The following is a 27,770-nucleotide window of genomic DNA, read 5'->3' on the forward strand; positions in this document are numbered from 1 at the left end:
ACGTTAAACATGAACTGTGAATTGAATTTGTCCTCCTTTTATTATAATTTGTCGTCCATTTGTCATTTACAGATTTTACACCTGACATAGTGACCGAGGTAGAACATTAATATGACTGTGTTACACATGCGCAACGCTACAGAGAGTTCACACAATACTCAAAGCCTTAGACAGAGAATAATGATTCAAAAATGATGCATAGTTGGTTTTATTACATTTATAATAAATATAATATTGCACTGTTCTCCACTTGATATGTTGCTTTGCTTGTATTTCCTCATTAGTAAGTTGTTTTGGATAAAAGCATCTGCGAAATCAATGAGTGTAAATGTTATAAACTCGGTGAGAATCAATCGGGAAATTTCTGTTTTTACTCGTACGATTCTAACAGTCTTTATACCACGGCAACTGGCTCGATTATGTCATCGTTTTTCATTCACAGGAACGTAAATGGCAGACACGCCACATAACCTAAGACTAATAATAAACAAAGGACAATGTAGAAACGTTGACACGGTACAGATTTTCATAATTATGGCTGATTATAGCTCTCGCTCTCGCTCTCTCTCTCTCTCTCTCTCTCTCTCTCTCTCTCTATATATATATATATATATATATATATATATATATATATATAATATAACCAAAACTAACTTGTTTTGAGGACATTAAATATAACTAGAAATGGATAAAATGTATGCCGTGTTTTTTAAAAAATAAATAAATAAGAAAATGCTGTGGTATAAGAGGAATAAAAACACTACGGGTCATGCTGTTACCGGACACGTATCAACGTCCAATTGGTTTGCGTCAGTCAACAACACCACACCACGTTTATTGTTTATTATTTTCCTACAACACACACGCAAGTGTTTTATTCCTTACATAGCACATATATGTGATTTGGCGATTACGTAATAATTGTGTCTAAAATAAAAGTCATTTCTGCCGTGCATCATGTGGTGTATGGTCTCTGTGTCAGGTGCTGAGCAGCAGTGTGGTGTGTCAGGGTGTGTGTGAGTGTATCATGGATGTACTTGTACCAGAGTCGTCTCCGGAACTGAATCTGACTTTACAGTCGTACGAACGGGGCAAGATGTTGGAGGGCAGATTCTTCAGGCTGGGTGAGATCAGCTCTACACTTTCTGATAAATGTTCCAGTCTGGGGCGGATGTGGATCAGGTGGTAGAGGGGGTTGTACACTAATTGTAGGGTTGGGGGTTCGATTCCCGGTCCATGTGACTCCACATGCCGAAGTGTCCTTGGGCAAGACGCTGAACCCTTGATGGCAAGCTAGCACCATTCATGGTGTGTGTGTGAGAATGGGTGAATGAGAACCAGTGTAAACTGCTAATGTTTAAAAAAGCCCTATATAAGTGCAGAACATGTACTATTTCCTCCAGTGTGTGACTGATCTTTTTAGAGCTCTAAATGCTTCTCTGTAGTTCCTCTGCAGGGCTCCTTTCTGAAGGTCCAGGTCTCTTCTACCAGCGCTGTGCTCAGCTGGACTGACCGGACCACTGAACAAACACAGCACGTGTGTGTAGATGGTCAGTTTTGGACGCTTTCATCTTCTCAGCCGTCGCGCTTGGTGTCAGGACTGCAACCTGGAACACGGTACACAGTTACTGTAGAGCAGAAAACACACCTTCCACATATCAATATCACACTCACGGAGAAGCTGCAGCTGGCTATCGAGACAGGTAAACACCCCCACACACACACACACACACACATACACACACACACACACACACACACACACACACACACACACACACTAGTTTCAATTCTACAAAACTCTTTAAGGTTTTGTAGAATCAGAAGTGGTTCTGAATAGGACCCATTGCAAATGTAGAGACCCCTATATTTCACATCTCTAACTCTAATCCGCGCTGTGTTCCTGAAGGCAGGTGTCCTGTGGGCTGGGTGGCGTCAGGATGGAACTGTTTCCTGGTCAGACAGGATGTACGGACGTGGTCTGAAGCACAGCGGGTGTGTGAGAGCACTGGGTCAGGGGTCCACCTGGCCAGTATGAAGATGGACACTGACTTCCTGTCTGTCTCTGCCGAACTCCAGTCCCACAACCACCTGCTGCTGCTGTGGACCTCTCTGAATGACCGAGGGGTATCTACCACTCTCTCTCTCTCTCTCTCTCTCTCTCTCTCTCTCTCACACACACACACACACACACACAATAGTGAAAAATTTCGAGTAGTTCATACAAGTAGTAGTTCAATACATCTGCAAGTGATACAATATTGCAGGGTAATATTAATGCCCCGTTCTAATATGTTAGCATTTCCATAGTAATAACTTGTGTAAGGACTTGTCTGCCATAGTAACGCATTTAAGAACACGTGTAATCATTGATATGGTGAAGTTTTCTGCGAGGAGACGTTTATTTAGCATTCAGTGCTTAGTCAGCACTTGACCCAGGAAAGTGAATCCTTGTTTACGGATTCTCTCTCTCCGCAGGAAGAGGGTCATCTGTGCTGGGCTGATGGCTCCGCCTACAACCTGAGTGTTGCTGTAATAGCATCTCTCTCAGCCAATCAGACGGACTGTTTTGCCCTTCAGAAGAACGCCACAGGACCAGGCTACTTCTTCACCTCTCTACCGTGTGACGTACAGCTTCCCTACCTCTGCCACACACCATGTGAGTGTGTGTGTGTGTGTGTGTTTGTGTGTGTGTAACCTGTGTGTGTGTGTGTGTGTGTTGTGTGTGTGTGTAACCTGTGTGTGTGTGTGTGTGTGTGTGTGTGTGTGTGTGTGTGCATGTGTGCATGTGTGTATGTGTGTGTGTGTGTATGTGTGTGTGTGTGTGTCACAGTGCTGCAGAGGTCTTTCTCTGGCCTGTATGTGGACAGCGTGCAGGAGACAGAAGCAGTCTTCAGCTGGTCAGACATTTCTCAGCTCCACTCGTCTCTTGGCTCAGTGCTCAGCCTGCATGTTCATGACCGGTCCGGTAGCCGAGTCCTCACACACACTCCGCTTGGACACACTCTGAATAGAAAGCGTGTGCATGGACTCTCCCCTGGACACATCTATTACGTCTCTCTCGGCCTTACACACCCCGGTGGAGCGTTTCAAACCCTCGGCCCTGTTTTCATACTTAAAACCAGTGAGTGCAAACACACAGCTGTGCTGAATTCTCCATTCTGATTGGTCAGAAGGTGTTTTCCATAAAACCAGGTCTGACAGTATTTCTGGCTGCAAATCACACGTTTATATTAATGCACTCGTTCCTGTAGGTTACCGTTCCTGTAGGTTACGTTTCTATAGTAACAGCAACACATTGTAGGAGCTCACACAATTTAAGCCTGAATAAATATATATATATTTTTAAACACGTTATGTTTAGCAAAGCAAAATGTACAATTGTTGCTATGGTGATTCTGTGTTTTCTGTGAGGAGACCTATAACATTTATGGAAGGAGTCTCCCGTGTCAGTGTTTTGTAACAGTCAGGACTTGTGGATTCTCAGTAATGTGACAAGCTGCGTTTTTTTGTTTTGTTTGTTTTATTATCTATACAAGCGGGGAAAAAACAGAGGCTGATGAGGGAATGACGGTTTATTGCTGCTATAAATGTAACAATAAATGGATAAAAAGTATGATGTCATTCTTTAATAAATAAAAAATTAAATGCTTTGGCAAATTTACACTTGGCTGTTATTGGAAAATAATCAACTTTGCATTATATTTATTTTATATATATATATTTTTAACCTTATATTTTAATCCTGTTATTTAGTTCTGAATTTTTGCTTTTTACAATTTATGTGTGCATGTGGTTTATTTATTTATTTATTTATTTATTTATTTATTTATTTATTTATTTATTTTACAGGACCAAACCCTCCACAGAACATCACTGTGACGGATGTCACATCCAGTCAGATTGCACTGTCCTGGGATGCCCCTGACTCTACCCATGATGCTTTGTTTGAGCGCTACTTCCTGTACTGGGTGGATGCAGCATCTCTTAGGGGGCGGGGCTTGTGGTTGAACAGAGGGAATCTCAGTGCTGTGATTGCTGAGCTGAAAGCTTATCATGTATACAGAATCAGTCTGGTGTCAGTCACAGCAGAGGGGGTGGAGAGCTCTGAAGCCACCCCCCTGGTTGTCATCACAGGTAAGATCTGCCACCATAATTATTGGCACCCTTCGTGAAAAAGAGTGATATTTTTAAAAATTAGTGATATTTTGAGACGAAACATACCAGGACGGTATATATATATATATATATATATATATATATATATATATATATATATATATATATATATATATATATATATATATATTAGCACTCTCCACAGTTTACATTTGATGAAACTTAGAAAATACCAGCACTGAATCACTTCCTTTAATGTATAATAACGTTGAAGATGAATTTAATAATTTTTACAACATTTTTAGCACCTTTATATCTCTAGGTTTGTGTATGTGGACTGTCCTCTTTGATTCAGACCTCAGGTTTCCATTAGGATTCAAATCTGTATGAGATGGACAGTAAGACTGTGGAAAAGATGTAATATTATTTTATGCAGGTGGCTTAGTGGTTAGCACGTCTGCTTCACACCTCCAGGGTTGGGCGGTTTGAGTCCCACCACCACCCTGTGTGTTCAGATTTTGCATGTTCTCCCTGTGCGTCGGGGATTTCCTCCGGGTACTCCAGTTTCCTCCCCCAGTCCAAAGACATGCTTTGTAGTCTGATTGGCATCTCTAAATTGTCCGTAGTGTGTGAATGGGTGTCTGAGTGTGTGTGTGATTGTACACGCCCTGTGACCCTGTGCAGGATAAGTGGTACAGAGCTGACTATATATGTTTTAGTATTAAATGGTTGTTTAACTTGTGCGTGCTTGTGTGTGTGTGTGTGTGTGTGCTTTCCAGAGGTTAACCCTCCACGCAGTGTTTCAGTATCAGCTATTGGGACAGAAAACCTGACCGTGTGCTGGGAGAAGCCTCGTGACGATGAGGTTGATGCATATCACATCCAGCTACGGCAACACACTCCACGTCAGGGGCGCTCCCGAGAATTCTTTGTGAATAGCTCAGACTGTATAACGTTGACGACGCTTGTGCCTGGTGAAACGTATGATGTGGGTGTGGCTACAGAAAGGGGCGGGAACAGGAGCCTGGAGAAAACCTTACAACTGACATTAAGTAAAAATCGACAATTCTTTTTCTTTTCTTTTCTACATTTTCCCGTGTATTATCGTGCACGCAGGCTTAAAGGCCACGCATGTTGGATTTTATGCTTTTAGAGCCACAGATGGTCCGAGATGCCGTCCCGTATGCTGTGGACACGGACTCCGTGGTCCTGTTTGTACAGATGCCCACTAGTGGTGTTTATGATGGCCTCGCTGTAGCTTCCAGCAGGAACCGCACCTGGATTCCGATGTCCAGCGGGACGAGTAAAGCTGTGGTGGCGAATCTGAGTCCAGGAATGGCGTATGATTTCCAGCTGTTTGTCACCAGCAGAGGCGTGAGCAGTGACGGCTTCGGTTTGCCCCCGGTCATCACCTGTGAGTGAAAGCTAATGGAGAGCAACGCAGAACGACTCCGTGAATCACAAAGCAGATATTCGAAAGTTTCAGTAATGCTTATTTTCTTCGTACTCACTTAACATTTAGCCACGCCCACAAAACTCCATAAAAGGCAAAGCTCACAGAGAGCTGAAAACAACAAAATGACAACTAAACAGTGAATAAGCACCTCTTAAGTAATCTTTGAGATAATCTTGGTGAGGATCAAATGTCCCCACAAGGACAGGAATATGAACATTTGGCTGTTTTTTTCAACCTTCAATTAATAAGCATTCTTTTTCTTTATTTAAAAAGTTTTCCTTTTGGTGATTGTGGTTAAGATTAGGTTTAAATGTTATTGTAGCATTAATTAGTAAGACAAATGTGTGTGTGTGTGTGTGTGTGTGTGTGTGTGTGTGTGTGTGTACAGGTTTGGCACCTCCATTGCGTGTGCGTGCCGGTGTTGTGACAGAACACTCAGTAGAAGTGCTGTGGGATCGAGCACAAGGCCACGAGCACACGTATGAAGTGCTTTGTATGGGCTGTACTGACACTGTCATGGTAAGATCTTTTGTAGGAGAATGTGTGTGTGTGTGTGTGTGTGTGTGTGTGTGTGTGTGTGTGTGTGTGTGTGTGTGTGTGTGTGTGTGTGTGTGTGTGTGTGTGTACGGAATAGGGGCTGTTGGCTTTAAAACTGACTCTATGTTTATCCAAAACCTGGAAAATGTACAATACTGATTTCACTGAAAATATTAAAGGAGCGGTGTGTATTTTATCGGCCTCTACTAAAGCCTTCCTCTTCCCTTCAACTGAGCCGAGCCCTGTAGTTCCTGTTTGTGTGTGTGTTTGTGTGTGTGTGTGTGTGTGTGTGTGTGTGTGTCCTGCAGGTGCAGAAGGTGTCACAGACTCGGGCGGTATTTCATGGTGTGATCGCTGGAAAGCTGTGTAACATCTCAGTGCGCACAGAGAAGGAGTCTTTCAGAGACAGTGCACCTGTTTTCCTCACCATCAGAGCTTGTATGTACATACACACACACACACACACATATGCACACACGCACAGTCTTTCGGATGTACTGTCGTCAGACTGCTTACACGACTATGTACAATGCACGTGTAGGCTTTAACTTTAATTATTTTTTCCTCAAAATGTCTCAAAAACATTACACTTCCACTGTCTTGATATTATGATGCACACTTTGCATTACAACAATGTCTTACAGTATCACAATACGATATTTTATTTGACCATATTGCCCCACCGCTAGTCCCTAGCTCGGTCACGTTACTGCTAGTGCGGAGGACGGCATCGTCTGTGTGTGTGAGCTGGAGCGATGGACCAGGAGTGTGTAACGCTTTCATCCTGTCTATCCGAAACTCCACCTACAACCTGCAGATGAGGCTCAGGGTCTCTGATGAGAGGTACAGTATGAACTCAGAAATCGCATCATTGTATAGTATTGATCTTTTATTTCATTCACTGAGTCAGGGTAATTTTCTCATTAGACAGTATAACTTTGACCATCTTCCTCCTGGGACTGTTTACACTGTCGAGGTGATTAGTGTGAGTGGAGAGAGACACAGTTTTCCCACTGCACTTACTGTTAACACGTGTGAGTACAAATATCAGTACACACACACACACACACACACACACACACACACACACACACACACACACACACATACATGCACACACACACTTAGCAAGAGAAGATATCGTGAATAAACAACATTATTAAACATTTCTTATTATGAGCTCATTATATAACAAATATAAGAGCATTAAGCTTGATATTGTCTTATTATTATATATATATATATACAGATACATATACATATATATATACATATATATATACATATATGTATACGTGTGTGTATATGTATATGTCTATATGTATATGTCATGAAAAACAATTTCATGCTTGAAATGCAAAAAAAAATAGTTAAAAAAAAAACAACAAATCTGAAAACTTAATAATCTTAGATTTGTTTATAACCCAAATCTAATATAGAGAAATATTGGTTGGATTCGGACATATTCAAGATATTTTTCTTACTCGCTATGTTATATGTGGATTTTCCATAAAATGCCAATTTTAGTGAAAACTGCTGAAATGAAATCAGATTTACAGAGAAAGAAAAAGTGAGGAGATTTTTTTTTTCTATTCCTGCCCAGAATGTTCCTAATTAAACCTGTTCTGCATTAACACCTCTACTAATAACAGTTCAGGAACATCGACTTGATCCCAATTTAAATAAAAGTCCCTAATTAATTAATTTCCCTAATCCGTTTAACTCCATCAAGAACATGCAAGGTCAGAGTTATTTTCCTGGGTGTAAATCTTATTAATATCTTGATTATTAGCACGTTTAGTCCCTCATACAGCGGGGGGAATAAGTATTGGACGCGTAAACATTTTGTTCAGTAAATATATTTCCAATTAGACTATTCACATGAAATTTTCACCAGACGTCAGTATTAACTCAATAAATCCGGAAATATAAATGTGTATGTAATAAATGTATAAAGGAAGTTATGTGTAATAAAGCAGAATGACACGGGAAAAAAGTATTGAACACGTTAAACTGAAATGTATTTAATACTTAGTGAAGTTAGTCTTTTAGTCTTGTAATGACAGCTACAAAACACTTCCTGTATGAAGAAATGAATGGGCCGCAGTATTCAGGTGTGATTTTCTTCTAAACATATTGTCTTTAAATCTTGTTCAATTGGATTCAAGTCAGTTGATCGACTGGGTCATTCTAACGCCTTGAGACCAGTTGATGCATTCAATACTTATTTCCCCCACTGTACTTTTGGAAACACTTTCTTTGGGGTGTTATTTTTCTGATTTGGGATTGAGCTGGTGAACATGTGGCTGTACAGTGCTCCCTACAGGACAGGAGCTCTCAGTATTTAACGGAAACACTGATGCCTTCATAGGCCTTGTACAAATGATAATCAATAAGATTTAGTTAATTGACTTAGTTTAGGGAGTTAATTTTTACAGATTTATATTAAATGTTACAGTTCATATATATATATATACATATATATACATATATATATATATATATATATATATATATATATATATATATATATATATATATATATATATATATTAAGAACAAGGTCAACTCCATTTGTTTAAATTGGAGTTATAGTGGCGGGAAATTTAGACTTTTGTTACTTGGTTTGGCTATATATTTTCCTTCATTAAATATTTAATACACTTCTTTATAAAGTACTGAATCCCATCATGCAATATAAAATTTGGTCAAATCTGCCAAAAATTCCTTGTTGAGCCTTACGCTCCACTCATGATTAATAAAACCATTATATGAGGTTTATTTTAAAACACACTACTATACTGTCTTGTATGTCACATTTTTGATCTTATATAACTTATTTTCTTAGAATAATTCCAATTCAATTAAATGCTAGACCTCTTCCATAGTCTTAGTGTGAGATTAAGCTAATTAACAGCAAATGTTTACCAAGGGTGCCAGTAATTATGCCAGTGAGTATATTCATGTATCACGTAAACACTCTTGGTGGCTTTGTGCCTTGCTCCCACGTTTAGCTAGGTGATTTGTATTTGTTATTCTTCCTTATCAGTTTTTATGCTGCAGTTCCAGCACCTCCTGATGCCATCACCTTTATTGAACAGGAAGGAAATGCCATGTACGTCACCTGGACACGACCACAGGGACAAGTCACTGGCTACAGGGTACGAACGAATACATCCACAGAAGCCACCATGCTTTTAGTTTAAGATGTCACACCGACAGATATGATACCGATTCCTACAAGAGCAAAAGTCCGCACCCGTTTTGATTTCTACGGTTTAACTATGAAACAGAATTGCGCGATCATTTAGTGTTGTTTATTCTGTTGAGTTCTCTTTATTAGCAAGCTCAAAAGTTTGCATTCCTGTTGACGTGTGATAGATAAATTATTTAAATTATATAAATAATTATTCGTTATTTATGGCATGAAAAGGAAAATGACTTTGGCGTGACCTAAATTTTTTTTTTCACGGACGCGGAGAATGAGATTAAAAGATATCAAAATGACCCCAACAGTCAAAACAAGGTCATTCAGAAATGTGGAAAAAAATACAAATAATGACACAACTAAAGAGTTTTAGACGTAAAAATATACCTACCAGCTGGATTAAAAAAGTTCAAAAGAAACAGCAGGAAAGCATTGTTCCTACTTACAGATGAAGAAACATCTGTAACTGGAATTAACATGATTGATTTGATTATTTTGAAGTAAAGGTGTGTACATTTTTCACTCAACTGAACAACATGGAGTGGCATGTAAAGGCTTCCCTGTAAAATAACTTAGCAAATGTGTGTGTGTGTGTGTGTGTGTGTGTGTGTGTGTGTGTGTGTGTGTGTGTGTGTGTGTGTGTGTGTTACATTGAGAGAGTTTTGGGGGAAGTAAGACACCTATTTAAACTTTCATATTAACTGCCTCACTTGAAACGTTGCCTAGCAACGCCTCACAGCCTTACCTGCTCAGGTTACTGATGCCCTCAATAATACACAACCCCAAACACGCTTTATACCACACAGCGAGAGACAAAAAACAAGCTTGTGTGTGTGTGTTTATGTCTTGGTAGGGATAGGATAGGAATATCTGACACTTTTGACCTTGTGCTGGTCCCCATGAAAAAAAAAATTAAGTTATTTAATAGTTTATTTATTTTTTACAAAATGTTCCGCATGTATTTGAAAAACATAAAAGAGCCACAAGTTTCCTTTTGGTTTCCGAAGTTAAGATTAGAGTTAGATTTAGGTGAAGCATAATTAGCATTAATTAGCTGCATTAATAATTACATCAATGGAAGGTCCTTAGAAGGATGGTAGGACACACGTGTGTGTGTGTGTGTGTGTGTGTGTGTGTGTGTGTGCTATCAGATTGTAATTGTAAGCATGTTAAACAGCCTGTACCTTCATCTGGAATGCACTTTAACCCTTATTAAAGTGATAAAGTTTATGAATCTGTATCATATCCAAACTGGAAAACCTACATGTCGTCCTAACTTCTTAAATAGCTAGTCAGCTAATAAGCTAGCTTACACTTTTTATTTTGTTGTTGCAGGTCAAAATAATTACGATTTCCATAAATCCGTACTAATTGCCATCGTTATATTCTCTATTTTACAATAATTTAACAGGAGCCAAACTTGTAAACATGACTGTGACAATTTGCTTTATTACTAGATAACATTAGCTAAGTTAGCTAGCTAGCTAGCAATGTAGTTTACCACACACCATCTGTAGCTAAAAGTTTCCAGGTTCTGTGTCAATATTCTAGTCATAATTCAGTTAGCTTCGATTCAGAACTGGGGTTCTTATACATAAGTTCTGAATAAATGTGCACTATGTACTCCGAGCTCAATAGGATGCTACCTACAGTAGGCATATTTCCCTCCATTGTATATTATATAAAATATATTGTGAATATCGATATACCTGTAACTATACATGTATCATAGCTTCGGCAAGGAACCTCACACTGAGTCTCAGTGTCTACGTGTGCAATGATAATATATGGTATCTTATCTAAATGAAAAAATGTGAGTTTTGTGCTCACAATGGCAACAATTTTGACCCAAATCTCCATAAGAAGAGATCAGGAGTATCTTAATCTACCTCTCTCCCTCTTCCCCTGCAGTTGTTCTACAGGCTCAGTATGGACACTTCTCTTCCTCACCGAGTCATCGTCCATGGCAACCACGTGAAGATAAATGACCTCATCCCAGGAAGTGATTATGAGTTTGAGATCCAGTCCTTCCTGGGGGAAGATTTCAGCCAGAGTGTCAGCAAGAACACCTCCACTAGTAAGAGTTCCATCATTCTAGAGCTTTTACTCCATCAGGGATGGTCTGTAATTAAAGTATGACTGATCTCAAAACTGTAATCACTCATAACGTAGCGTGCGCTGATACACTGAGGGGCAGAACGGCGGCTCCCAAAAATGAGAGTGGATTGGCTAGGGTACAGTAAATTTCACCTAGGTGTGAATGAATGTACTGGCATCCCATTCAGGGTGTATTCCCATCTCATTCCCAGTGTTCCCATGATAAGCCCCAGATCCAATATGACCCTGACCAGGATAAAGCACTTACTGAAAATGAATGCATGATACGCTTGTTATAAGAATCACAGAAAAACAGAAGCAGTATTTTATACTGAATGCATTTGCATATTGGACCATGATTAGCGTACATGATTTATGTATGGAACAAAACTCTTGGAGGTGTGCCACTATAGGAAAATAATCAACGATGGGGTGATGTGATGTTGTCTGATGTGACCACAAATTTACCCAATTTGTATTGTATCACTTGCCAGTGGTTACAGTTTTCTATTTATTAAAGCATGACAATAAAAGAATCATGCTTTTTATCCATTTATAGTTACATTTGTTGATGTGGAAAACTTGCATCTCTCTCCAGTGCTGAAACTGGAGACTCCTTCCAAAAATGCTAAATAAATGCCTCCTCACAGCGTACTACACCATATCAACAACTACATATGTTTTTTTTTATGTTAATGTGGAGTGTTCACCCTATAAGGTGCTGTGAATGAGCAGTTACTATAGCAACGATAGCGTTTCTATAAAAACGAGCACAATAATATAATCTCTTGATTTACCTTACAGTGAGATCCACTGTCAGAGCTGCAAATGAATCCACACCTTTTGACCAATCAGATTTGAGAATTCAACAACGCTGATGATATAAGACTGTCTGTTGCATGAATGTTTAATCATAATATCAAAATATCAGTTTAATGTGATTTAATTTAAGCAGTATATTTTATAGGTATGCGCTATACGTGTATTTGTTATTGATTTTTGGCTAAATGTTCCTTTAGGTCCGGCAGGTGTGTGTTCTCTTTCTCTGTCTCACGTCAACTCCTCATCTGTCACACTGGCTTGGGACGTTGCCGTCGGCCATTTTGACTTCCACAGGGTGACTGTCAGTAACGATTCACACCGCTGGGTGTACAGCGTGAGCGCAGACACTCGGGAATACACCGTGAGCGGCCTGCATGACGGCTGCTCCTACAACACCGCTGTGGAACGAGTCAGGAACATGCAGAGCGGGACAGCTGCCACTCTTAGCGTACACACAGGTTACACCGCTTAATGCAAGAAAATTGTTCATAGAAAGTTCATTTCTATCCTTAACGGATGCTCCTCTTCCAGAAGCTCAGACACGTAATAAACTTTAAACTTCAGGTTTAACTTTCAGGTTTATGTACAAAGCACAATTACAAGGTAAAAAGATGTTGTTTACACTTGGGTATGTACTAGAAAATGCTAAAGAGAAGCATTACACAAAACGACTGTAGACAATAAATAATAAGTTCATTGCAAAAGTTTACACCCCCTCTGACAAATGTTTTGCATTTATATGAAAGAGATGAACCTTAAAACAACCCTGAAATGATCATTATGGGTTGACAGTTTAAGAGTTTTCCTGTAATTTTAACCTTATGTTGGAAATTATTCTATTGTTCATTAATAACTGCACATTCATAAAATGTTGAGACATCTTCTATAAACTGCTGACATGTGGAGTGGTAGTTACTGTTCCTTTTCATAGCATGAAATTGAATGCTTTTACAGCTGAAGCACCATTCAAATATATCTATATACCGTATATAATGTCACTTATTTACAATACCCATTTGCCAGTAAATGATTTCAATCCCCTTCAAATAAAGCGCTGATGAAATTAGCATTCGTAACATTTATAACGCATATACATTTATAACGTTGTTATGAAGCACTAAGGTTTTACCCTCCACAGCTTTCCCAGAGTGTCATGAATGTGTTATTTCACATGGTTTGAAATAACTCTTTCATATATTCTCCAGCAAAAATATACGAGTTTAGGAATGACCAAGCAGAATGGATTTGAAGAAGGCAGTGTATGAAATATGAAAGGAAAATATTGTTGAAGGTCGAACCAAAAAAGTTGTTTGATGAACCAAGGTCATGTACAATTTTGTCCAGATTATGGAACGCTACTAAAGACCATATCTTATATAGCTCGATTTTAAGACTAATTTTTTTTTTTAAAAAAAAAAACCTTTTAAACTTAAGAACTGTTCCAAATTCAGATCTTTTTTTTTATCAAGAACTTTCCAGAATTGCTTGATGTAGAATTGCAGGGCATCAAGACTATCATAAAAAATAGAGAATAACCTCAGTCTCAAATAAAGATAAGAAATAATATGTTTGTTTGTTTTTGCATGGTAGACCCCAGAATGAGCATAAATAAGGTATACAGATTGGACCTATAATTGAGCCTTGAGGTACACCACAGATAATGGTGGCTGAGGAGGAAGAATGACTCCTGAGACTGATGGAGAAAGTTTTAATGACATTATTTCCACAATACCAACATAATGCTTATGTTTAAATAGCACTATTTCCTTAATACCAGCATATTGCTTGTGTGCATTTAGTATTTTTGCATATATGTTAAGATATGTATGCTTTACATGTGATTGTATCTTTCAGTCCCTGCTATTCCTGAAGACGTGTCTGTGGTCAGTGTGTCTCCTCGCTCGTTTTCTCTATACTGGCTGCCATCTTCCGGATGTGATCAGCGCTATTCGGTCCATCTTACCCCAGACCATGGCAATGTGACCATGATAACTACAGAAGATGGACATATACAGGTCAGCATACTCTGTTAGTAAATGTACATGAATTCTGATGGTTCTGTTTTTTATTTATTCATTTTTTTCGACCTAAAATGTAAGCGCTCATCTCTATAGCTCTTGTGCCTTCACGTGCCAGGTGTCAGGTGCTGGGGTATCTGTATCAACTGGGTGGAGTTAAGGAAGGTTGGAGAATGAAGGTTAGGGAGAGAGGGAGAGAAAGAAAGGGTCATTAAGTTTTAATGACTTTTAGTTGTGTTGGTGTGGTTGTGTTGGTTGAAGCCTGGAGAGTTCGTCCGTTGCGGCCTGGCTTGTTTCTTGTTTCTTCGCTGTGTTTTGCTCTCTTTCTGTGAGGTACCGCAATGCCACTGTGTGAACTTGTGCTGCTCGGCCTGTGTGTCGGCACCATCAGCGTTCAGGTAGGCCTAGGCTTCTGACATGACACCAGTGTGCTTTCTTTCTCCTCACACTGTTTGCTGTGTGCTTGGTGAGTTGACATAGGAATCTCCAAACACCTCGCAGTTCAATACAAGGTGCTAAGATGAGACAGATTCTTTATGCATGTTTTGGTGTAGCTCAGTTTTTTTTTTTTATTTCTATAGGCTGTAGGGTACATTACAATTGTCTTATGTGCTTATCATGATAAACACTAGATTTCCTACAGTCAGAGCTCGAAATGATAAGATCTTGCTTTTATATCTCATGAATGAATGTCAGTGTGTGGTATAATTTACTTTAGTCTGTTATTTGTTTACACTAATCCAAGATCTGTTCACTCGCTTTAGGCTATTAAATTAGTGTGTAATATCAGTATAGATGTAGTTAGATAGCTATCGAGCTCACTAATTGGTTCATGAGTTGTTCTATTTTGTTCTGCGTCACAAGATTGAATAACATTTAGGACTAATTTAAGCTAAGCTTAGCTAAGCCAAATAGGCTTTTCCCCCAGTGGAACTTTTTATATACACATGCATCCTGAATTCTGTTCGAACTTAGCATCCCTTTCAGCCATGTTCTACAATTTGGCCACTTACTATCAAGTTTATTTTTCTTTTTGAAATGTTTGGTACTGTTGATATTTTTCGGTAACAGATATACACGTATATGTTCATATAAATGTCTGATTATGACATTTTGTGCATGTTTTTTCCCCCCATTCAATTGGTGAGGCAGTTTTGCTGTCTTTAGATAAAAATTCAAACACGTACACAAATACACACATGCACACGCACTCTCTCTCTCTCTCTGTCTCTCTCTCTCTCTCTCTCTCTCTCTGGTTAAAACAGTAGCAGAGGCTCACATTTCCCATGGTAGGAGGAGTCACACAATCTTGTGACTTGTTGTGTCTATCTGTCTATCTATCTATCTATCTATCTATCTATCTATCTATCTATCTATCTATCTATAAGTCTGTCTGTCTGTCTATCTATCTATCTATCTATCTATCTATCTATCTATCTATCTATCTATCTATCTATCTCCCTGTCTGTCTGTCTGTCTATCTATCTGTCTATCTGTCTGTATGTCTACCTGTCTGTCTCTGCCAATCTATCTGTCTGTCTAACTGTCTGTCTCTGTCTATCTGTCTGTCTGTCTGTCTGTCTGTCTGTTTTTTTTTTCCTTTTTTTTGTGACACACACTTAAAAGTCCTACAAGCGCTCATGTCTTGATTAATATGGATAAACAGTGTACATAATTCCACGTTTACTTCCGAGTTGTCTTCTTTTAAGGGAGAAAAAAATTTCTCAATTGCATTAAAACATCATATTTTTAATAATATATTTTCTATCTTATATAGCAGTGTTGATTTCGTTAACGGAAACTTTGACGAAAAATGTTCGGCGAGGACTTTTTTCTTTTCCATGACTAAGACGAGACGCCGAGAGGCCGCCGACGTCGGTAAACACTAACTGTGACTATAGTAGCATGCGATATTGTTGATGAAAAAGACAAGACAAAAATGTAGTTTAAAAACTAAAAACTTTATCAAAATCTCTCTTTATTTTCATCAACAAAAAAGAGGAGACAAGTATTTTTTATATATTTTTTTTCAAAATTACAATCCAAATATCTTGCTCATTGGATGGCGTGAGCGGCAGTGTCCTTTCCTGTGCTGCCTTATTTTCCGTTTGGTAAATATTGACAGCAACAGTTGGACTTGAGAAAAAGAGAAGATCTGATATTTGGGGCCATTTTCTCTATAATGAGGCTGAGAAAAAAACCCAAATGCCTTGTTATAGCAATGTGCACACACCATATCTGAGAAGAATACAACAAACCTCAAGTAACATATGAAGGTTAACCACAAAGAAATTGCGGTAGGTTAATATTTTGGTGGTAATATTAGATTGTTTTTTTAAAGCTATTTTAAGGTGATAATAATAATAATAATAATAATAATAATAATAATAATAATAATAATAATCTTACGGCTAAAAACCTCTGCAGTTTTCATTGTCTAAAACTAGACTAAAATACTTACAATTTTCTTTGACTAAGATGAGACTAAAATGCACAGACTTTTAGTCGACTAAAACTTGACTAAAAAAAAATATGAGGTTGACTAAATATGATAAAAACTATTAAGGACATTTGACACAGGACTAAGACAAGAAGACTAAATTAATTATTTTTTTTAAAAAGCTGACAAAATGAACAGTATTATATAGAATTCAATGGATGTACTTCTAAGTTGGCTTTTCACTTTAAATGTTTATTCATCGAGACTGAGGCTCTGGAGCGGCTTCTGCCAAAATAGCAAACTGTTCTAGACAAATAGGATATTGACCAGCAGTCATCAGAGGCCTTAATAATAAAAATAGTACATAAAATCAGGCAAGTGGTCTGTTGTAGAGCTGTATGAGCGTTCTATATAGAACACTTGAGAGACAAACTGAAGAATGAGTCATAATTAAAGCTAGTCTTTCTTATGGATATCTGTCCTTTTATGATTTTAAGAATCACGATTGATTTCTGCTCTCCATGTCAAAGGTCAAAACACAAATCTTCATCACGACACAAATCTTTATAAAGTTTGGCTTCACTTAAAAGACTGGAGCATTTAAGGTCAAGAAGATGATTATACGATTTATATTACATAAATTAACTCACAGTTGTATAATTTTCGTAGAATATTTTATTAGGTTGTATGTGGTTTGTGCGTGTGTGTGTGTGTGTGTGTGTCTGTTACAGGCCAATGTGTCCAGTGTGAGTCCAGGAACACAGTACACAATAACAGTCAGTGCGGTCGCCTCCTCGGGACTGAGCTCTGCTGTGAGCCGCTCCATCACCACCTCTGAATCTGGTGAGTGTGTGTGTGTGTGTGTGTGTGTGTGTGTGTATATATGTGTGCATGCATATTAGGATCGTGTGAACAATCACTATTTATCAGTTGCACATCTGTGTGTTTATTTTATAACAGGATTTTGATAGTAATGATCTATAATGTATCTTTAAGCAACGGTTAGTCGTTTTCAGACCCCTCTGCAGCCTTTGGGTTGAATTGCGTTTACAATGAAAACACTGACAAGCCTTTGTCTTCCCTCAAACCGATTCTACCTCTACTGTATAAACCACCCAAGGCTTGTGACCTGCCTTGTAAGGAAAGGTACAAAAGTTGTGCAGCTCCATTCTGGTTTGGGTTGGAGCTAGTTTCAGGGCTAGCCTGAATCCTGAAATGAATTATGAATCATACATTATATGGCAATGTAGCTTTGAAATGACACGCGTATTATACTGTATATCTGGAAACACTTCCAAACATTACATACTGCACCTTTAATTCTGGCTAACTGAATGTTTTTATCATAGTGCTCCATGTAAACTGAGGTTATATGGGTGTCTCTGGTTTATTATTTTATTTTATTTTTTTGGCTTAAGAGCTGTTATGCATTTCTGATAGAGTACAATTTCAGTGGTGTAAGTTTCAGATTCAGTGCATGTCAGTTGTTCTAACAGTGTCCCGTTAGAACATCTCTCTATCTGCTCCTTTAAAAGCTTTATCCTCCTGTCAGACGCTCTGTGAAAGGGCCATGATTCAAAACCTGGCAATGACAATCATGAAGACAATACTCGATAGTCACACGATAGCGCTGGAAAGAAACAATGAGTCAATATAATGCCAGGACTGCTAGTCAGGCAATTATTTTCCTTTTTGTAATAGGAAGAATGCTTTTTTTTTCTTATGGAGTCTGAATTAGAGTGAAATTGGTTCCTTTTTGATTCCTTATTTGATCCGATTCTTTTTCAAATAACCAATTTACCATAAAAACAATGAACATCATGAAGATGTAAACATGTGAACTCCCTACTAGTAGAACTAGTATCAACAAAGTCGAGTCCTACTCATTACTCATTTGTTTGCCTGAAATACCATAAAAATATACTTCAAACAAGAAGTAGGTTATTCAAGAAAGATTATTTCACACATTTGACCTTGCCGTGACCTTGACCCTGATTCTGAAATCAATCAGGTCATCAGTTGGTTGCAATGATAACACCGTATAAATCCTTCAATCATCCAACCACTTATATGGTATGAGAATGTCAGACGGACGGTCAGTAACATCACCTGCATCGAGGTTAATTCCTGACATGTTCATTAAAAAAGAATGAACTCCTTCATGCATGTGAAGATCTCAGACAGTTACCTTTTAAATGTTTTGATTCATGTTAGTCTTATTATCTAGTTTATTTTTAAAAAAACGGACATAAAAAAAAAGAAAACTCTCCTAAATTTCTCATTGTACTGACTTGTGTTGCACTTTTTACCATTATGGGCCATATAGGCCTCTAGAGCCTATGGAGGCAGGAAAGTCCCTTATGTCATATATATATATATATATATATATATATATATATATATATATATATATATATATATATATATATATATATATATATATATATATATATATATATATATATATATATGTGTGTGTGTGTGTGTGTGTGTGTGTGTGTGTGTAGTTCCTGCAGCGCCCTTTAAACCAGAAGGAGAGCGAGTGGGCTCGAATGGAATCCTCCTCTCGTGGAAGATGCCATCTCCACCTGACCTGACCATCGACTCGTTCATCATCAGATACAAGGAAGTGTGTCCACATCCTGACCCCACCTTCACTGAGGTCAGGAAGAACATGGACATCCCAGAAACCCTGCTGAACACACTCTCACCGGGGGCCACGTATAATATTAAGGTATTTATATCGAATTATATTTTCTTACAACTGTCACATCTGGCTTGTTCATTAGTGATTTTTTTTAATCTACTGTACATCCAGGTTTATGCAAAGCTCCTGTATGACAATATCTACTGTTAAAAGTGGTACATAAATAAGCTTGGATTGAACTGAACAGAACAATCGCATACATCACACACATACAGAACTTCCAAGGCTTAAAAGTAGCGCTAAGTTATTTGTGTTATTCATTTAGACACAGATGATCGAATATAAATTATTCATTGACCTTGAGGCTTATGCAGAATTCATGTCATGTTGGAGAATACTGCAAAGACAGGAAAGCTACCCATTACTCTGACTTTAAAGCGACTGTAAGAAACATTAGCTAGCATTAGCATCATTTTAGCTGTGTTCATGTTAAATGCTAGCATGGTATCTTTGTAATATTTAAGATTCTTTCAATGATATTATATATGAACTTCCCTAATTCCGACTCAGAGATTGACAAGAATATTTTTTCCCCAGTTGGAAGGTAGGAATTGGTGTATTTCTCATAACAGTGGCAGTGCTACATGCTCAAAAAAGCTGTGTGCCGAGTTGAATAAACTTCATAGCAAGGAGTTCATAAAGAATCAATATTCACACTGTTATTCACACTTTCATCAGAAATTCATCAGAATTCATGTTCCTGAAATGCATGTGTTTGGCCAGCGTTAGTACACACAAGAACTATGGGACTGTAGGAAGTCATTTGACACATTTAAATATATGATGCTGAAGACCACACTAATACGTTCACCACAAAATAATAAAATAATAAAAACACAAAGGTGATACTGATTAAAAGCTGAGGATTGTTCATTTCAATAGAGCTGCTCTACTTTTTACAATCTATTTACATCTATTAATTTACAATCTACGGTGGCTTCGCATAGGAAGGTCAGGGGTTCAAGCCCCAGCACTGCCTGGCTCTGGGTTAGTGATCAGAAGGTCGGGGGGTCAAGCCCCAGCACTGACCCCAACTTCCTAGCATACTGCGGTTCGCATAGAAAAGAATTTCACTCTGCTGTGACCAATAAAGACTCATTCATAATTAATACACACGCATTTTGATATGACTGATGATAACCGACAGCTTCGTTTTTAAACTCTCAGTGAAATACTGACAAACACAATAGTGTACCTTTTTTCTGAACCTTTCTGTTTATTTTTATATGAGGGAGAAATAAGGAATATATATACTGTATAATTGCAACATAAAAGAACTAAGGATAACTGTGACTTTAAAAAGGGTTAAACTTCACACTTAGTTATTCTGATTTGTTCATGTCCACGGTATTTCCTAATGAACCAAAATATCAACAATTTACTCAATTAAACTGCTGTGACCTCAGAAAAGGATATAGCATTTATTTTATATGAATGAATGAACGAATGCATGCAGTAAATATGTTGCACAGCTCTACATGAGCCCCCGAAGCACTCCCATGTTAATACCTTTTCCTATTTAGCATGCTTCATATCTGACCGGCCCGCACCAGAGGAACAACTCACGCAACTTTTTGCTTGAATTCAGCAGGCTCTTCTGTTTTCTCTTTTATCATTACTATCTGTTATTATACTATCTGCCATGTTGTAATGTATTGTACACATGAATAGCTGCAGTATAATGTAGAGTGGACTCGAACTGTCTGAGGGAAAGTTGCCAGTGACATCCATTCCATTGATCTCTTTAAATTATTCACCTTCTCTTAATTATTTATCTGGTAAAAAGATCTATAGGTGTATGATAGATCCCTATGGGTTTTCCACTATTTCTGGATTCACTGAAGCCGTGACGTCCCAATCAATAAAGCAGTACAGCTGTTGTTTTTAGTCTGGTTTTTAGTTCAGAACACTGTAAGGTGTAGAAAGTGTGTGTGTGTGGGGGGGGTGGGGGGTGGGGGTGGGGGGTTAACTGTATGCTATTATTATTTGGCTCTACTTTCTCTTGTTAGGTTGCAGCAATGAATAAGGCAGGAGTCGGACCCTTTAGCCAGTCACTTTACTTCAAAACTGCAGAGGCCCGTAAGAAATGTTCCTAATACATAATTTTTTTAACCTGTTGGTGTTTAAATGCTAAATAAAAAGTGGTTTAGTGTCTGAAGTTGTGTCTGTGTTCTTTTCCTGCAGCTCCTGGCATGGTGACAAATCTCACGGCTTTTGCTCAGAATCACTTCTCTGTGGAACTGAAATGGTTTCTACCCGTACGCATCAACGGACTCATCACTAAGTTCGCAGTGAAAGCCAAACACGCCAGAACAGGGCAGACGGTCCAGACTCTGGAGCTCAACGCTGAGGAGATCATGAACGGAGCTCTGCCTCACTGCAACGTACGACTGCATTGTGTTCACTGTATCTAGTCTACAGACTACACAGCTTGTCTGCAATCAACTACAGATTTATTTGATCAGGAAAAATGACTAAAGAAAAGAGAATATACTGTATGTGGCGAGTCATTTTGAGACTTATTAGGATCCCCACACTGAGGAATAATTCCAGATGTTAATTTTGGCCCTGGTTGTTTTTGATGACCCTCCCCCCCCCCCCCCACCACTACCTCTCCGATATCAAATACAGCTCCTATCTAGAGGGTTAACAGGTGCTTTCTCTGAGATACTTAAAGCCAGCAAAAATGCATCTTTTCCACCTGCTGCTCATGTCAGAGAGCGGCATAACACACTAATCGGGATCATTGTCTGAGTTAATTTTTTTTGGGCCACTTTCTTGAAGGGTGCCAATACTTATGGTGTCGGCCAAAAATAAATATACACAGGAACTACAAATATGGCAATAAAACTAAATGAAAAAATATTCTTGGTCTGTGGTGAAAGATTATTATTATTATTATTATTATTATTATTATTATTATTATTATCATCATCATCAGACTACTTCTGCTTAATTAAAATTGTTACAGTTTGCCCTATTGCCATGTATGCGTGTGTTTGTGTGTGTGTGTGTGTGTGTGTGTGTGTTGTAGGATGCTGCAGACTTTCTGTCCCGTGGAACTCCAAGCCCCTCCATAACCCCAGTAATAACATCTGCATTGCCACCTCTCACCATGTCGGCCATTCCTCCCGCCTCCATCTGGAATGTACCAATCACAGTGGGAATGGACATGCTCCGTCCCTATACTGCCTATGTGTTCGAGGTGTCCGCCTTCACCAGTGATGGGGAGGGACAAATCGCCAGCACTATGGTCCGCATGCCAGAGGCTGGTATGCTCACACACACACACACACACACACACACACACACACACACTACATGGATGTTTCCTTTTCCACCTTTCTGTTGGTCTGTGTGAGATAAATCGAGGCGGCCAGTAACAGAATCACTGGCCTGAACGCTGTAACGTAACAGAAGGAGAACACTCTCCTGTGTGTGTGTGTGTGTGTGTGTGTGTGTGTGTGTGTGTGTGTGTGTGTGTGTATGTGTGTGTTGCAGCTCCTGAAGATTATCCACAGAATTTGTCTGTATGGAACATAACCTCAAAAGCCGTCTCCCTGTCCTGGGAGTCTCCAGCCATCATCACAGGACGTTACACCTACGTCGTCCAGCTCTACGGCCCTGCAGGTAGCTTCCTGAATCACATCACCCCAATACCACACTGCTAACGCACCTCAACCATTTACTTCATACACTCCGTCTTCTCATCTGAGAAAAATAAATAAAGAAAAGAAATGAAAAGAAATGAAGACTTTTTTCCCCAGAATTTTCCCCTAACTGACTAGTCTACAGCGTCATAGGTAAACTGTAAGTAATAAAAGACTATGGGATGTGCTGTTACAGGAAAATAAGCAATATGACCTGATATAAAGGTGATTATTTTCCCCAAACAGCATATCCTGAAGATTCCTATTACAGCACATCAAAAAAAAAAAAAAAAAAAAAAAAAAATTTGTTAATGAACAACATTTAAAACGGCTTATATTTAAATGGAACCTCCATGAGACAAGTTAGTTCCTGTTGTCACTTATGTTATAGCAGCTACTGTATAATCCGTCATTCCCTCACCATCATCTCTTTTATCTCTCTCTCTTGAAGTTAAAAACACAAGCCTATTGCATGGTAATGAATCCTCCTAGTAAAGACTATGTGTGTAGAACACATAGGTAGGTGGTGAGTTCGGAAGCGTGTGCTGTCGTTATAGCATCGTTTGTGTAGCGAGTACAGTTTTTTGTGGTTGAACGAGAGGAGAAGGAACACTAATAGGACCTAATTGAAACTTGAAGAAGGGCCCAGCAGCACTGTGTGTTGTGGCACACCATACACAGAGCAACTTCAAACACTGAAGAAAAAAACCCCAGCATAAAATAGTGTGTAATCAAACGAACAGAACGGTTATTGTGTGTGTTTTAGGTCTCATTAGTGAGAACAGTACGAGTGAACAGACGATCATTTACAATGGACTGACTCCATACACACACTACCACATCATGGTCATGGCCAAATCAGCCGGAGCTACCGGGCCTGCTGCAAAAATCAACATCTCAACACCTTCAGAGGGTACACACACACACGCACACACGCACACACACGTCATACACTTTGCTTCATTTCCTTTAAGTATGAATATATAAAATTTGACTGGCAAGAAACTATAAGAGCACTTGGCAGTTTTTTTCTGATATCGGGTGTGGCTGGGACACAGGAAGGTGGGCAGCCAACAAATACCTGGCCTATAATAATGATAACTGGTCTTTATTAATCACATATACGTTAAAGCAGAGTGAAATTCTTTTCTTCGTATACCCCAGCACGTTAGGAAGTTGGGGTCAGCCATGATACAGCACCCCTGGAGAAGAGAGGGTCAAGGGCCTTGCTCAAGGGCCCAACAGTGGCAACTTGGTAGTGCTGGGGCTTGAACCCTTGACCTTCTGATCAGTAAAACAAAGCCTTAACCATAAAGCCACCACTGCCCCAATAATAGCATAACGTCACAGTACACATCATCTGCATGCTGCTTTAGTTTCACACGTTCCTGATTTGATGTGCTGGTTCATTTCTCTAGCATTTGCTGCCCCCTACTGGAGGAAAGCATGCACATCATCATACAATACAATACAAGTGGTGTATTTACAGCATATAAGAGTTTGTGTGTGTGTGTGTGTATGTGTGTGTTTGTGTGTATACATATCTCTGTTAGCCCCCAGCGCAGTGTCGTATCTCAGCGCAGTAGCTGTGGACTCCACGTCTGTGCGTCTGTCCTGGGGAACCCCGAACCAGCCCAACGGACTCATTACTCACTACCGTATCCTCGTCCTGCACCATGAGACACTTGTACAGGACATCATGCTCCGAGCACTGCAGCAGGTAAGCACTAATACAGTACACGTCCACACAGGAAGTGTGCGAATGTTTGTGTCCCCTGTGAACAACATGAGGAGGAAAAAGAAATGTAATTTACCCCAAATTAGGATTTCAGAAATGTTACTCAATTATTCTGTAACAAAAAATGAACAAATCATTTGTTGCATATCCTTTGCTCCCATATGCATGTTTCTACGTATAGAAAATGATTCGAGTGTGTAAGGATGTGAGGATTAGGGCTGTGTGTAAGGATGTGAGGATTATTCGACATAATCCATAATGACAATTTACACAAATTATTTTATGTTCTATGCATCATGTATTTACCAATAAGACAAATCATGAGCCTTTATTCTTGGGTAGAATGTAGTGCCATAGTGAAGCCTCTACTGCACCGCACAGCACTATGCACAAAACTGCTTTCAGACCCAACACTGTGGAGGCATTTTTGGGGGGGAAGATCCCAAAAAAATGATAGTAAATATTACAAAAATGTTTTCATTGATTTTAGTTGCAGCAGGATTAAATAACTGATTAGTTGGAGATGTCAGAATGAATGTGGAGGAAAAAAGGTCTATTGTTGTTACACAACAAGTTTGTGAACTTATGGAGGCGACTCTTGCTCTTTGTCACAGATAAAGCTTTCAGCGAAATTGGCGATAAAAGAGAGAGGAAAAAAGAAATAGCCAAAACACTCAGAAAAATTAAAAAGAATGGTACAGCGAAGCACACACAAAGCAGACATGCCTGTCATAAAAAACAGTGTTCCTCACATTCTTGTTTTACACATTTTTGTATATTAAATAAACTATAACTAAAAATGTCAAATGATATTGGTTACAGCCCTTCTAATTCACAAGCCACATTTAAGATGGTTAATTCACATGAATAATCATCTATTAAGTGCAACTGTGAGAAAACTGATTATGAGACAATTACTAATTGGTCATAAATGTTGATTCACAACAAGGTTAAATGTTGATACAGGTTTATTATAAAGTAAAATCATATAAAAGAGACATCTAAAGATGGACTGCAGACTATGACTGAGATTGCCTTGCTTGAAGATTTGGCACACATGGATGAATATTTTCCCCTGTGTAGTTTTAGTTGAGCCCTGACAGCACTCTATAGCACCAACAAAACATAGAAACACACATAGGAACATAGACCAACAAAACATAGGAACACACACATAGGAACATCGATTAACAAAACACAAGAACACACACATAGGAACATGGACTAACAAAACACAGGAACACACACATAAAAACATTAACTAACAAAACACAGGAAAACACACATAAGAACATAGATTAACAAAACACAGGAACACACACATAAGACCATAGACTAACAAAACAAAGGAACACACACATAAGAACATAGATTAACAAAACATAGGAACACACATAAGAACACAGACTAACAAAACATAGGAACACATAGGAACACAGACTAACAAAACATAGGAACACATAAGAACACACACTAACAAAACACAGGAACACACACATAGAAACATAGATTAACAAAACATAGGAACACACATAAGAACATAGACTAACAAAACATAGGAACACACATAGGCACATAGACTAACAAAACTCAGGAACAAAATCCCAGTTCTTTATACTTTAGGGGTTTTAGTCAAGAGCACATTTCACAGAGAAACTGGAGACAGTTCTGGAAACTATGAGCTCGATAATGACACGTCTTACATGCGTTCATGCATTCATGCTGTAGTACGTTACATTTCCAAATATGGCAATGGAAAATACAACAATGAGGGATTTTCACGCCATTGCGGGTTTTCCAAATGAAACTGGTGCAACAGAATTTTCACACAAATCATTCCCTTAAAAATAAGTTGTTTACCATATATGCCATTTTGTTGCTATAGTATTTCTTTATGTAAACGTTTGTGGCCACATACAAGCAGAGCAGTGAAAATGTGTACCATTTTAGAATTTATATGCACTCTACGATAAACCAACCCCTAGGTCATTACATCGTGTTTTTTTTTCAGAGTATTTCCGATTACTGTCATTTTGCATGTCGCGTATCATTCACAAAATGCAAAATGGCGGCCCATTTGGATTTTTTTTCCCGTTAAGAACAATCATAAGGGGAGGCAAACTTTTGCACTGGATTGTATGAAAATATATCATCATATGTTCTCACATGATTTTTATGAATCTCGTGATTTTTTATTTTATTTTATAGAATACAAGCCAGAATGGTGCTAACACTGGTATGTTTTCGGGAGTTTCCAGCGACACTTCTCAAGCTCTGCACCGCTCTGCCAGATCACTTAACACCAGCACGGCTACAGAACACACCGCTTTCACGCTCGTCTCTTCCAGTCTTACGAGCCTAACAGTCACTGAAAAACCCAACACCGATGCAACAAACTCCCACTCCACCCTCTTACACACTGCTGGAACATCCAGCCTGACCCCGACCTCCACTGCTCCGCCCACCCGTCCCCCCTGGCTCGCTCTCACCTCCGCCCACAGCTCCTCGATGGCTAACACTAATGCTGTGACACTAGATTCAGTGGCTAACTTTTCACCTCTGACCTCAGGATCTGACCCGGTACCTATTCTGAGCTCCATCCAGCCACGACTGTCCACAAGATCGGTGATCACAGGCATGACATTGCAGCCACATGACTTCACGCAAACAGCAGTCACGAGCCGGATCGACGGTAAGGGTCGCTGTGCATCACTGCATGTAATCTTTACATCTTAGATAGTCTGATTCTGCCTATATTGGTGTAAAATGTCATTAACACAGCACTAAATTATCATTTTGCTAACAAATTTCTCATGTATGAAACTTATTAGCGTGCTGTGGATAGGTTTAGCTTGTAACATCATAAACAAACAACAAAATGCTGTATGGGTTTTGAACCTATCACAGTCAGTATGTAAATTCTTAGAGGATAATGATGTGTCACTCGGAACACACCTTCAGCCACAGAGGCTTCATGT

The 27,770-nt window shown here is 38.9% G+C and overlaps 1 protein-coding gene across 2 annotated transcripts in view; it reads left to right on the top strand.

The window, feature by feature from the left end:
- Positions 1-27,770, top strand: part of ptprq (protein tyrosine phosphatase receptor type Q) — a 60,179-nt gene that overhangs the window by 1,504 nt on the left and 30,905 nt on the right. For both annotated transcript variants that reach the window (XM_017465130.3, XM_053677837.1), the window contains exons 3-28: positions 983-1,124; positions 1,446-1,703; positions 1,910-2,127; positions 2,479-2,659; positions 2,834-3,124; positions 3,853-4,137; positions 4,899-5,171; positions 5,273-5,533; positions 5,964-6,094; positions 6,421-6,550; positions 6,802-6,955; positions 7,040-7,146; positions 9,176-9,273; positions 11,232-11,397; positions 12,437-12,697; positions 14,094-14,254; positions 17,429-17,540; positions 19,205-19,431; positions 21,414-21,483; positions 21,589-21,788; positions 22,439-22,676; positions 22,906-23,034; positions 23,821-23,967; positions 24,608-24,774; positions 27,001-27,028; positions 27,362-27,484. In XM_017465130.3, the coding sequence (XP_017320619.3) occupies positions 983-1,124; positions 1,446-1,703; positions 1,910-2,127; positions 2,479-2,659; positions 2,834-3,124; positions 3,853-4,137; positions 4,899-5,171; positions 5,273-5,533; positions 5,964-6,094; positions 6,421-6,550; positions 6,802-6,955; positions 7,040-7,146; positions 9,176-9,273; positions 11,232-11,397; positions 12,437-12,697; positions 14,094-14,254; positions 17,429-17,540; positions 19,205-19,431; positions 21,414-21,483; positions 21,589-21,788; positions 22,439-22,676; positions 22,906-23,034; positions 23,821-23,967; positions 24,608-24,774; positions 27,001-27,028; positions 27,362-27,484 (4,558 nt within the window). The remainder of the gene's footprint in view (positions 1-982; positions 1,125-1,445; positions 1,704-1,909; positions 2,128-2,478; positions 2,660-2,833; positions 3,125-3,852; positions 4,138-4,898; positions 5,172-5,272; positions 5,534-5,963; positions 6,095-6,420; positions 6,551-6,801; positions 6,956-7,039; positions 7,147-9,175; positions 9,274-11,231; positions 11,398-12,436; positions 12,698-14,093; positions 14,255-17,428; positions 17,541-19,204; positions 19,432-21,413; positions 21,484-21,588; positions 21,789-22,438; positions 22,677-22,905; positions 23,035-23,820; positions 23,968-24,607; positions 24,775-27,000; positions 27,029-27,361; positions 27,485-27,770) is intronic.

Source organism: Ictalurus punctatus, chromosome 4 (genome assembly GCF_001660625.3).
Source record: "Ictalurus punctatus breed USDA103 chromosome 4, Coco_2.0, whole genome shotgun sequence".
NCBI classification, from domain to species: domain Eukaryota; kingdom Metazoa; phylum Chordata; class Actinopteri; order Siluriformes; family Ictaluridae; genus Ictalurus; species Ictalurus punctatus.